This window comes from Colossoma macropomum, unplaced genomic scaffold (assembly GCF_904425465.1).
Source record: "Colossoma macropomum unplaced genomic scaffold, Colossoma_macropomum, whole genome shotgun sequence".
NCBI lineage: Eukaryota > Metazoa > Chordata > Actinopteri > Characiformes > Serrasalmidae > Colossoma > Colossoma macropomum.
Window position 1 is genome coordinate 25,284,535 of NW_023494799.1, and position 13,221 is coordinate 25,297,755.

Below are 13,221 nucleotides of genomic sequence, written 5' to 3' on the forward strand. Positions count from 1 at the left end.
GAATTTAGGTGTAGCCGCTGTTCCATAGATTGTTGTTGGAGTAGGAGAGTCACAGTGTACATTACGTTGCAGTGCATTCTGGGAGATGCAGCACATTGTGAAACGAGCTAAAATTAATAGACATAACTATAGGTAGCCCTCATGAATCGTCCACTTATCCATCTATGTCTCTTTGGCTAACCAGGGTGTACCAGTTCAGCAAGCGTAACGCACTGGAGGACAGCCGGCAGCAGGTGGTGATGTCTATGGTGGCGCGAGCCCGACTGGAGGCCCAGCGAAGGCTTCTGGCTGATAAACTGCAGAGTTTGGGCAGCAAGGAGGCTCCGCCGGTGTGCCTGGATGACGACCAAATCTCTATCACCTCCAGCAACTCTAGCGTAAGTGAAACCTACACGGAAATGCTCTCTTCTCATTAGACTGTGGTTTAAAGCATATTAAGCAACTCTCATGTACTCCTCCTGTTCTGTGTTTGGATGAATTAAGTTGGGAGTTGGTGCTGTTTACTTTAATCCTGGCATTTACGAGCATTGTGACACGGACAGTTAAACACCAGTCTTCAGTTGTTTGCCCAATGTCTTTACCGCAGAGACAGTCATACAGACATGTTGGAACAGCACACTAATCTGTGATGTAATGACAGTGCCTTTTCTCACTCATTTCTCTTATAAGCCCAGCATTATGTAACCTGTTGACTCAGAGATTGTTAAGACTGTCAACTTTACCAGCCGCTCTGTGGATTCTGGATTACCCTGACATTAGCATGCTGTAGCATTCTTCCTTTTCCTAAAGCTTAACCCTCAAAACAGATTCATTAAAAATGACACTTTGTGTCCCTATTTAGATACATCCAGTGTTTATGCTAAGTCAGGCCATCCATGGTTCAAAGACAAGCACAAATGGTTCCACTTAAGATTTGTGCCGCAGTGTTTTGGAAAAACACTGTGCGTCAGTTCCAGCTTTGCCTTTACAGAACATTTAAAATGTTCTGCAAGGTGAGAGTGTATCGGAAGGAAAATGTAAAAAGGTATATATATATGTGTGTTCGTGTGTGTGTGTGTGTGTGTGTGTGTGTGTGTGTGTGTGTGTGTGTGTGTGTGTATATATATGTACACTTCATGGCCAAAAGTATGTAGACATCCCTCCTAATTTTGGAGCTTTGGTGTTTCAGCCATACTCATTACTATCAGGTATATCACATAGACAAGCAACCTCCACAGACAAACACTGGCAGTAGAATTGAACTGAAGGGTTCAGTGACCTTAAACATGGCACTGACATAGGATGCCACCTTTGCCACAAGTCAGTTTGTGAATTTTCCACCCTGCTAGATCTACCCCTGTCAACTGTAAATGCTATTGATGTGAAATGCAAGTGTCTAGGAGCAACAACAGCTCAGCCACAAAGTTGTAGACTACACAAACTCACACAGCGGGGCCATCGAGTGCTGAAGTGGTTAGCATCTAAAAATCGCAAACCTATCCTCTGTTGCATCACTCATTACAGAATTCCGCTCCTGTGACCGAGCAGCTGCACACAAGCCTAAGATCACTATGCGCAATGTCAAGCGCCAGCTGGAGTGGAGTAAAACACACTGCCACTGAACTCTGGAGCTTCACTGTCTGGCAGTCTGATGGACTAATCTGGATTTGGTGGATGCCAGTAGAATGCTACTGACTGGATGCATAGTGCTAACAGTACTATTTGGTGGATCAGGGATAATGGTCAGGGGCTGTTTTTCAGGCTGTATAGTTCCAGTGAAGGGTACTGTTAATGTTACAACATACAAAGACATTTTAGACAATGATGTGCTTCCAACTTTGTGGTAACAGTTTGGGGAAGACCTTTTTCTCTTCCAGCATGACATTATCCCTGGGCACAAAGTGAGCTCCATAAAGACATGGGCCTAATCCCATTTCTTTTTTACCCCTACCCCTTGTTTTTGAGTGTCGTGTAGTAGTTGAAATCTTCCCCTACGAAATGGGACATGGAACTTCAAATCAAAAAGAACATTGCTTCATTAACAGACTACTAGCAGTGCTCTGTAGGTGACCCTGCCAGTCTGCTGTGATAGCAGAGGAGGGTAAAATTCAGCAACCTCACAATTATTTATTATCGCCCACTTTTAATTCTTCAGTGATATGAAGCTAAAGTCAGCTATTCACCAGCTTCTTGTTTGAATTTTCCTGTTCCACATTAAACCATTTAGAGTGGAACAGAAAAATCTAGCTAGCTTGCTACCGAGACATCAACATACTACTAGTGATTTTTTTATGCCTGTTATGAAGGACCATAATATATTGAAACAACATTAAACGTTAAAAGTTAATACAGTGGTTATCCTAATAATGGAGAAAATACTCATATTTGTGGGTGTCTTTGGTCGCTTGTGCAGTCATCTTGCCAGTTTTTCTTCTTTACTCATAACACTCGGTTTGGAATATGACTCTGAAAAACCTTCATTTGGAGGGCTATGTAGCCCTAACACTTCACCCTACCCCTCTATGTCAACAAAAATCAGGACCCCTAACCCTACCCCTAGACTTGAACACACAAAACAAAGAGCTAAGGGCTAAGTGGTAGGGGTGAGGGGTGAAAAGGGATTCAGCTATAGTTTGACGTGTTTGGTGTGGAGGAACTCCAGTGGCCTGCGCAGAGCCCTGTCCACAACCCCACTTGAACACCAGTGAAAGTAAAATGTTAATTGCGAGCCAGACCTTCTCGTTTAACATCAGCGCCTGACCTCACATTTTGACTGAATGGGCACAAATTCCCACAAACACCCTCCTATGGGATGTACAGCAAGCTCATATAGGGGTGATGGTGAGGTGTCTACATACTTTTGGCCATGTAGTGCGTTTTCAGGGCACATGTACATTAAACATTATTTCTAGTCCAGTTATAGCTGTGCTATGTTTTGGCTGAGTGGCTCCATAAACCCCACATTCCATAAAATTGCGGGAGCTGGCAGATTTATCGCTGCTGCCATTCAAAAACCCTCAATCTTTCATGGATAAGTGAGTTGCTCAGGCTGTTGTTTTTGTTTACTATGTCTCCTCCAGGAAAGTGACGTATGTTCCCTTTACTGCTTTTCATTGTGCTGCGCTCCACACCCATTATTCACCATAGAGGAAGATGTGTATCTTTTTTCCAGAGGAAAAGCCGTTCAGGCAGAGTATTAGAGATGATAGCCTATTGTTAAAGCCTCTAAAAGCCTGGACACATGATTATAGAGGGGGAAACCAAATCAGCCAGGTCATGTTCTCTCTATCTCTGTCAAGGGAATCGTTTTCACATTCAGGGCATTGGTCCTGTTCCAGGATGTGTACAAATAAGCATGATTGGTTACACAGTGAGAGCGATACTATGGTGGAACCTGCTCTGCTTGGGGCTTCTGCAGTAAGCACAAGTTTCTGTGGTTGGCGGTGTTGCACCTGCAGGTGCAATAGTTAGAGATGTAATTCTCTGACTTCACAATATGATTATAATTTGAAACAGGTTGATTTGATTAAGTTATTTTGATAGGGGTGCAGATTTTTTTTAAATACAATACAAAAGTCAGAGACTGCCCTGGTCATTAGGTATATTTATTTTTTTCAGCTTTAAGGAAAAAACAGCAGAACATATTTAACCAATAATTACACAGAAAATAAATAGAATTTCAGATTGTGTTCACATTTTGCTGTTATTACAGCTTCAGCCTTCGTCCTTTTTGAGAGACTCACTTTAAAATGTTCAGAGAAATGTGCAGGGATATTCTTCCACATCTCCAAAGTTCAGTCTTAAAAGTTGGTTGCATTTTCTGCTTTTCACAGTCCATGTAATCCCAATTACAAATTTGGACTCAGTCAAAACAGCCTTACTCTACATCTTGGATATCCAGTTTAGGCCAAATGTAAACATTTGTCTGATACCGCTAATTATTTTTAAGCAATTATCTGCTACTATGGAAATGATGCTAATATTATTGTTCATTTCTAATCTAAAACAAGTATTACTCTAATAAGCACTAACAGCAGCAGACTTTGTTTTTTATCATTACAGTTGCCTTACTTTCTGTATATTTATGTATTCTAATTTCTTCTTTTTTCCTTGAAAAATAAGCTGCATGGCTCCTCCTCATGCTTCATGTGATTGACTTTGTAGTAAACAGCACACTTTCTTGTGCACATGCACGAGGGTTAATCATAGCGTGGGTGTCTGAACTTGAGTCAACAGATAATGTTGTTAACCACCATTGGAAAAGGAGTTAACTGGTTGCATTTCTTAGGTTTTGTGAAGCTGAAACTTAGTCAGTAAAAATCTAAAGCAAATCTAAAACAAATGGTTAAAAGAACCCTGAGAATTGTATGTTGACCAAAAATGAGCACATTGTTTATTGAATATTATTATAATTGATATAGCAGTCCAACATTGATGTGGATGAATCACCACCTTCTTGACACACATATGCATTTGTATACCAACATTATTGTTGTTGTTGTTGTTACGCAGGAACTTCAATAACCTTCACCTTTGAAAATGTCCTTGAATATCATTATAATAGATTATACTATTAAAATCAATTACCATGCATCAGTGCACCCCACCATTCGTAATATCTTAAGTGCCGTACAGCTACAGTGATGCGATCATCAGCATGTCTTCTGGAGCTCTTTATTATCACTGTGGTACAGATATACTGGACAGCAAGTTTTGCACTGCATGTTTTCACTTACAGTGCACTCTTCCTGTCACTCAGGAGCGAGAGAAAGATAACAGGCTACTCAACATGGATGGCATCATCAGCCACCTCAGCAGCCTGTTCAAACCCAAGTACATGGTAAGTGAGATTTCAGTTAGGCTTCTTCCTCTTTCTAAAATAACAGCATGAGCTAAGTTTCAGCTGTTCAGAGTCTGGCCACGCACCCTTTAGCAGCCTGCTTTGGTCAAGATTAGCAGTTCAGTCTCACGCTTTTGCTGATATGTCTTGAACACTTGGAAAATTTTATCTCTCTGTGTCAGTGCTTCCACAATCCTGTTATGATCCCATTGTGATTACTCTGCTCTAACCCACCTGATTCAATTAATCAGCCAGTTAAAAAGCTCTTTAATGCATATGCAGGCCTGCATTCCAATTCCTGAAAAGAATGGCACTCTCAGACTTCCCCCTCCACACCCCTTCACTCCGAAGAGCATTTCCATTTTCAGAAGGGGAGAAAAGCTACTCCTTGAACCTTCAGTGTGACTGTAGAAACCTGGAGTATTCAGTCAACCCCATTTGCCCAAATGCATTTTGATTTTGTCTTAACTATATGGTGAAAAACTATCCCCAGAGCTAATAGCTGGGCTATCTCAAGTGCTAATAGCTAGACTGCCTCTGGAGCTAATAGGTTATTTTCAGAGCTAATACTAGCTATTCCCAGAGCTAATAGCTAGGCTTCCCCAAAGTTTTAATAGCAAGGCTATGCCCAGAGTTAATATAAAAGACCATCTCAAGAGCTGATAGCTAGGCTGCCTCTAAAGATAATAGGCCTTCTCAAGAGCTAACTTCAATAGCTAATATATAGGCTAACCCCAGAGCTAATAACCATCTCAATAGCTAATAGGCTATCCCCTGAGCTAATAGCTAGGTTGTCTCCTGAGCCAATAGCTAGGCTATCCCCAGAGCTAATAGCTAGGATATCCCCAGAGTTAATAGCTAGATCATCTCAAGGGCTAATAGCTAGGCTATCTTTAGAGATAATAGGCTTTCTTGAGAGCCAATAGCTAGGCTATCTCTAGAGCTAACAAGAAATAATCCTTTAAGCTAACATTTGGTAGCTGCGTGTAATCATGTTGTTGTTTGTGCTTGCCATCGCAGTTGATTTCAGCAAGTCACAAATTTCTTATAACTAAAGTAAATGCTAACTAATATAACTAATGTTAACTTGCTTTCTCTCATAACAGAGCAGTCCACAAGTTAGCTGAGTGTACACTCTTAAAAAAAAATGTTCCTAAATGTGCTTTGCTTGGATGTGCAGTTCTAAGAATTGGCAGTTTTCTAAATATAGTGATTGACACTTCCTCCATCAAGTGAAGAAAAAAAAAACACTGACAGCACTAAATAGCTAAGGGTAGTGGGTAATGGGCTTTGTCCAAATTTTAGAAAAGAACTGTAGAGTTATTTTTCTCGTGAAAGGAATCGTATGTGAATGTGACAGTGGGATCATAATTTTCAGAAACGCAAATCCCGTATCAGATTAAATATCTGCGAATAAGTTTGTGCAAGTTCTGTACAATCCTCTTATCGTAAATACAAATCCTAACTCACATCTTGTTACATGTTCATAGTGCGACTGCAAATCATATATTTCTGAATTTGCATATTGCATAAAACTGCATCTCCAGGTGGATGCTTCAGAGAGCTCACTGAACTAGGCTCAAACAAAGGCTGTGCTCATGTTATCGGTACTTTAGTTAGCGGTTCTATGAGCTGTGGTTACAAACTGTGAAAACTGTAAATACACAAAGCGAGATATAAACCGTGACCTGAGTGTGAGAGTTATTAAATTGGTTACTGATTTGCGGTTCATAAAATTATGATTTCAGCATTCACATACATTTCCTTTTGAATCACAGTTCAGCCCATATTGCACCTTTATTCTTTGAACTTATGTTCTTTCCTCATTATTGTGTATTGTATTTACTGTAGTTTCTTTAAAGAACCATCCATTAAAAGGAAAGTGGCATCATTTCAAAGAACCCATTTTGGCACCTTCATTTATAAGAGTAAAGCACAAGCATATGTTCACGGCTGTTCCATTTTTAAATTGACCGCTCCCCACATTTCCATTAGCACACATGTGCAATGAGGACACAGTTCGTGATGGTGGAGGGGAAGTCTGTGGGGAAAAGAAATGGAATTGGGAGCAGGATTGCTATCCACTGTGCTGCACAGGCTGCTGATTGTGCTGCGATCTGGACACTGTGTCGTGATAGTTCTAATGTGGCACGGACGTGTCCTGGTCTGTAGAGTAGTGTGTTTTACAATGTCCCCCAGGTGCCCCCCGCTTTGTCTCCTGTGCCTGAGGTGGAGAAGCCTCTAAGTCAGCAGGGCTGGTATCACGGAGCCATCCCGCGCGTGGAGGTCCAGGAGCTGCTGAAGAATGATGGAGATTTCCTGGTCAGGCAGAGTCAGGGCAAGCAGGAGTATGTGCTGTCTGTGCACTGGGGTGGGCAGTGTCGCCACTTCCTCATTCAAAACACAGAGGTGTGTGGAAAAAGTGCAAAAATATGGAAATGTGGAGCCTTAAATATACTGAAGTCAACGTAAACAGTGATCTATGTTTTAACAGATAAATGAAGAGTTTTCTTCTTTTAGTGATTCATGATGGGTGACATAATAGCATACTTGAAGGCAGTGAAATGAATTTGGTTGGATGTTTTAATAAAAACAACACAACTGATTGGCAGGAGAAAAAGAAAAAACTGCTGTTTGAAAGTCTAAATGAAAATGTAAGGAGAAAAAAAGTTTTCTCTCAGAAATGAAACTGAGTAAAAGTATTCAATTTCAATAATACTCAAGTACAAATCTTCCAAAATAATACAAAACGGGGGCTTCCACCAATTTTTCAAAATATAGGTATAATTAAAAGGTTAAGACATAAACAGAGCTATTTAGAGAGGTTTGAAAGAAATGCTCTATTCTAGAGTCAGACTTGTTCACATTAGTCATGATAGAAGCCAGATAAGGTTCCACAAAAGAGTTTAATGTCTCTAAAAGCTCCCTCACAGAAAATGATTACATGAAAAGGTAATTAAAATGCTGCCTGATGTCTAAGACAGTGATTTACATCTTATCTATCACTATCACTCTGAATGACTTTGTTTACATTTTCACTGAAGCAGTTATGCAAAGATTTTGAAAAATTGGTGGAGTTCCACTTTATGTACACTACGTACACTATGCAAAAATACAAAAGGGCCAAGCTCTAAATACTAGTGTTTTTTACTGATGGTGTTGGCCTGGTCAGAGTCTAGATTTTTGTATTTAGTGAATTTAATGTTTGTTTTGTTTTGCACAAAGTGTGTAGTAATGAAGTATAATTAATCAAGTGTTTACCATCCCTGTAGCAATCACCTCTATATTAATCATTTTTATTTTATATATAATAACTTATACAGTTTAACTAACTACTTAACTAATTTAGCTATTGTAATATGTAAACTAGGCACAAAAAGATATTTGGATTTTTTAATATTTCAAGAATTTTGGGAACAACAAGAAGTTATTACATTCTAAAAATTATACCATAAATATATATTTTAAAAAGTAATGTAATCCAGGCTTACCTGAATATTGAATATTAATCTTATTATAAATAATCAGATTTATAACTGCATTCTCAGTGTTCTACAAGTCTCTCAATCATTTAAGAAACATCTACATAATTTCTTTTTTCTTTTTTTTCTTTCTTTCTGCTAATTTATTGTATTGGAATTACTGTTAAAAATTGAAAGCTACTCACATAGGGACTCTTCATAAGCATTGAATAAAGTATTTATAAAGCAATACTTGTACATATATTAATAGCTTATGCCAGTAATAATAAGATGATGTCATTTCTTAAGAAGTATGTGTCATTGCATTGACATGATGCTTCATAATAGTACTGTACATGGAACAAAGTTTAAGTGTCACTTTAGTTTAACGCCCTTTATGTCCATACAATGATTTACTTCATTAACGTCCTATGTCATTTTGTGATTACTAGCATAAGCTAATCATAAATACTCAAGTATTGCTTTATGAATGTTACCATGCTTTGCATGCTTTAAGACATCCCTGTGTAGATTAGCCTATTAGTAGTTTTACTGAATATACATGTACCAGCTATATTATAGTTATATAGTTTTGGAAATATTTCAGCCTCATGTGCAGCAACTTGAGGCATATTTAATGCAGCTTTATGATTTGAAGAAGACGTGAAGTTAAATATGTGTGCATGTGCTTTTTGGAGTGTTCTACATCCTGTGTAAAGCTGAATGGTTAGAAGTGTTAAAATGTTTTTCATTGTGTGAAAACCTCTTTGTGGACGCACACTTGTGTGTGTGTGTTTGTGTGCATGTGTGCGCATGCAGGGAATGTATCGTCTGGATGGTGAAGGTTTTCCGACTGTACCACTGCTCATGAACCACCTCCTCAACTCGCACAAAAATGTCACTAAGAGGACAGACATAGTGCTGAAAAGGCCGATCCTTAAGGTAGCCCTCCTCACCTCAACACTATCAAAGTTTGACCAAACATCTAATTTACACAATTGCCACAAATGTAGTTGATTAGCCAAGACATCTTTGGTGTGTGAAGTTTGTTTCTTTAGCTATTGCACTGGAGCTAAAAGGCTAATGTAGCTAACAAATAATGGATATTTATAGCCGCCAGTTAACCATTAAGCAATACATGTCGATTTCATAATACATTTGTCTCAGGCCATGTTGAGCTATTGAGTAATTTCAAATAAACTTGCTTATATGGTCATGTGATACTATATGACATACTGTGTCCATAAACATAGACAAAACCATTCAGGCCTGAAGATACTACCACTACTGTTTTTACTCATGCAATATACTTTTGGCCGTTTGTATAGATAACAGAATGTTACACAGTGTCCACATAAGCAAGTCTGTTTGAAATTGCTTGCAATCAATTAAATCCTATATTCAATTGAAATAGTACAAAGACAACAAATGTTCAAATTAAGAAGTGTTATTGTGTTTTGAAAAATATATGCCCATTTAGAATTTGAAAACAATTATGACAGGGGCAACAAAAGACTGTTAAAGTTGTGTAATGCTGAAAAAAAACACATTGTGGAACATCTCACAACTAATTAGGTTAATTGGCAACAGGTCAGTAACATCTACAGTACATAATATCATTAAATGATTCAGAGAATCTCTGTATGCAGGGGACAAGGCAGAAAACCAGTGGCTGGCTGTTATCTTCGTTATCTTTGATAAAATTCTGTAATGGAATTCACTGCAAGTGCTGCACTGCATACGAATGCCACCACCTTCTCTGGGCCCAAGCTCATTTGAGATGGACTGAGGCGAAGTGGAAAAAGTGAAGTGTCCGTGGTCCGACGAATCCAAATTTGAAATGCTTTTTGGAAATCATGGATGCTGCATCCTTTAGACTAAAGAGGAGAGGGACCATCTAAGGAGACCCTGAACTGTTGAGCAGCTGAAATTCTATATAGAGCAAAAATCGGAAAACATTTAACTTTCTAACTACTCCACTTGGTCTCCTCAGTTCCCAAACACTTCCAGAGTGTTGTTAAAAGAAGAGGTGATATAGTACAGTGGTAAAGACACCCCTGTCATGCACTTTTTAAAAGATGATACTCGAATCAAGCTTAAAATTAACATATATTTATACGTTTCTCAGTTTCAACGTTTGATATGTTGTTTTTGTACTGTTTTCAATTAAATATAGGACTTAAATAATTTGCACATCATTGGATTCTGTTTTCATTTACATTTTGCACTTGGCAAAAACATAGTTTTTTCCGAGACTCATTAATATATTTTAGTTAGGACAGGCCCAAACAGCATTTTACAGGCTTCAGATACTCATTTGTAGTTCCAGATGAGCAGCCTAATACCTGTTTTCAAAATCTTCTTACAAAAACTTCTTTGTCTGTGTAGGAAATTTAGCTGTCTGTCTGATGGAACAGATATGCTTCGATTTTAATAAGTCTCTTCAATCTATTTAGGTCCAAAAGGTCTTCACAGTGATCGTCTGCACACCAGCTATGCTAAATGCACATCTTACCTTCCTCAAACCCAAGCTCTTACATACTGTTGTGTTTTTTTATTTATTTTTTTCCCAAAAAATCTGAGGTTCCCACTAGTAAATACAGCATAGTGCTGGAGTTCATGTGCACTCCAATTGTCAATATGATATTTCCTCACACAAAGGCAGCATAAGCACTTATCAGGTTTTCTTTATCATTAAAAATAATAATAAAAGTGTGGCTAATAATAATAAAACTGAAGTGTGGCTTATTTTCATGTTATAATTCATGTGTTAACTTGTTCAAAAGGTAGTGTGTAAATGGTTAGGGTAAATACCTCTGAATTTCCAACATTATTAGATCAAAAACACAATAACAGCATTCTTAAATCACATTATTAATATAAAAGAGTAAATAAAACAGCATTAATAGCCTTTTTTGTATCAGCCTTTGAGGGTTAGAAGCAATTCATAATCGCATTACCACATGCACAGCACTGGCACAGACATACTAAAAGGCATGAAACCATCAAAGCCAATGACAACATAGAATAGAAGAGGAAGCTGAAACTAGAGAGCGGAAACGGTTGCCCATATAAAGCCTTTTTCAAAAGTGAAAAGAGTCAGTGGTCAGTAAGAGGATGTAGTGTTTCCATAACTTAACCTTTAAATGATTGAACTGAGGTGGCATTTTCCGCTGCTGAGAGGTGAGATATATGGTGAGTGGATATGTTCACTACTGCGAGGCTCTCAGATGTTAGATCAGATGTGTCAGAGCATCAGAAAGCAAAAATAGAAGGTTCCCTGGACTGGGATCTGAGGCCACTAGGTTAATTGTGTTAAACTAATTCTGTTGTTGCTCTGCTTTCATCTCTTCCTTTCAAGGACAAGTGGGTTCTAGAGCACGATGACGTCATACTTGGGCAAAGCATCGGGCGGGTAAGCACACATATGTAGTGTCCTGTTGAGTGGCTCTGTAAAAGGTTTGTCAGTTAAGGATGCTAGTGGATGGACTGAGTGACCCTGTCATAAAAGATTTTCTAGAGCAATCCATTAGCATTTTAACCCTCCACAGATGCTTCCCTGACCCTGTTCATGCATACCTTGGGCTGTTATATCTGACACACCTACAAACTGCCAGGATAGTGTAAAACTGTCAAAATTTTTATTGACAACAATAATGACTTCCATTTTGTTATATGTTTGACATCTTAATGAGCAGACTTACCACTCAGTGCTATGTTGTTGCATCATGGGCGTGACAGTTTATGATCTGAGCTTGTTGTGTTGGTTAAATAGCAGTGCTATATAAAATTGTGTGTGTGTGTGTGTGTGTGTGTGTGTGTGTGTGTGTGTGTGTGTGTGTGTGTGCGTGTGTGTTTAAAGGGAAACTTTGGTGAGGTGTTCAGCGGCCGCCTACGCTCCGACAACACACCAGTGGCAGTGAAGGCCTGCCGTGAAAACCTTCCACCAGAACATAAAAATAAATTTCTCATGGAAGCTAGGTACTCTCTCACTCACTCACGCATATATTTGTTTTCATAAGGAGTCAGGACATGCAGTACTGTGCAAAACTGTTGTATGCAAACACAAAAAATGGCTTTTCCATAATAAATAAAATCAGACAGCACTGATTTGTTAACTGTCTTTTACAGATATTTAATTAAAAAGAGCATAAAGAAGAGATATTTAACATTTTACCTTATCAACTTTACTGATTATTGTAAAGATGTGCAATTCCAAATTTGATGCCTGCAACCTTTTTTTTAGAACTTTCCACAAGCAAAAAGGTGATTAGGTAACAGGTGATGCTATCATGAATGGGTATAAAAGGAATAGTCACAAAAGGCTTGGTCAGCACTTTGTAAAAAGCTGTGTGAGTGAACAGTCTAGCAGCCAGTTGCACCAGCTGAACCTAAGTTCAATCATAAGTTGGGAAGTCCATCCTAAACCTTACGTTGTGAGTGGTTAGTTTAAAACTAGCGGCACACAGAATTTCAGTTGCACCACAGACACTTACGGTACATCTTAAGTAGTAGTGCGTAAAGTGATCGTAGGTCAAAATGCTGTCGCACAGAATGACGTTGTCACTCTGCAGCCAATTAGTAACGCTACCCGACATAAACTGGAAATGTATAATCTCGACATACGGTATATCACTTGCTTAAGATGTGTCGGTTGTATTAGCTATAATTCAAAAAGAGACTGTGTTTTACAATAACGGGGTGTCCTCAAAGCGCCCATCTCTTGTATGTCTGGTTATTCTGTTCTGCTGCTGGAATTTTTCGATGTTCAAACTAGGTTCTCATGTGCAATATTTTAACGGCACTTTATCCATTAGCGGTCAGTACCGTTAGCGAAGCTAACAACATAATCTTTATTTGAAACTGATAAATGACATAAAAGGTGATGTTAGCTGTGTTAGTTAGCTATATTCTAAAAAGGTCAGCATCACACACTCTTGT

At 38.7% G+C, this 13,221-nt stretch overlaps 1 protein-coding gene across 3 annotated transcripts in view; it reads left to right on the forward strand.

The window, feature by feature from the left end:
• The window catches only part of fes (FES proto-oncogene, tyrosine kinase), a 45,992-nt gene that overhangs the window by 25,014 nt on the left and 7,757 nt on the right, over positions 1 to 13,221 (forward strand). For 2 of the 3 annotated variants that reach the window (XM_036586229.1, XM_036586230.1), the window contains exons 9-14: positions 185 to 377; positions 4,739 to 4,819; positions 6,992 to 7,228; positions 9,100 to 9,222; positions 11,642 to 11,695; positions 12,143 to 12,261. In XM_036586229.1, coding sequence (XP_036442122.1) covers positions 185 to 377; positions 4,739 to 4,819; positions 6,992 to 7,228; positions 9,100 to 9,222; positions 11,642 to 11,695; positions 12,143 to 12,261 — 807 coding nt within the window. The remainder of the gene's footprint in view (positions 1 to 184; positions 378 to 4,738; positions 4,820 to 6,991; positions 7,229 to 9,099; positions 9,223 to 11,641; positions 11,696 to 12,142; positions 12,262 to 13,221) is intronic. The other variant, XM_036586232.1, reaches the window with a different exon arrangement.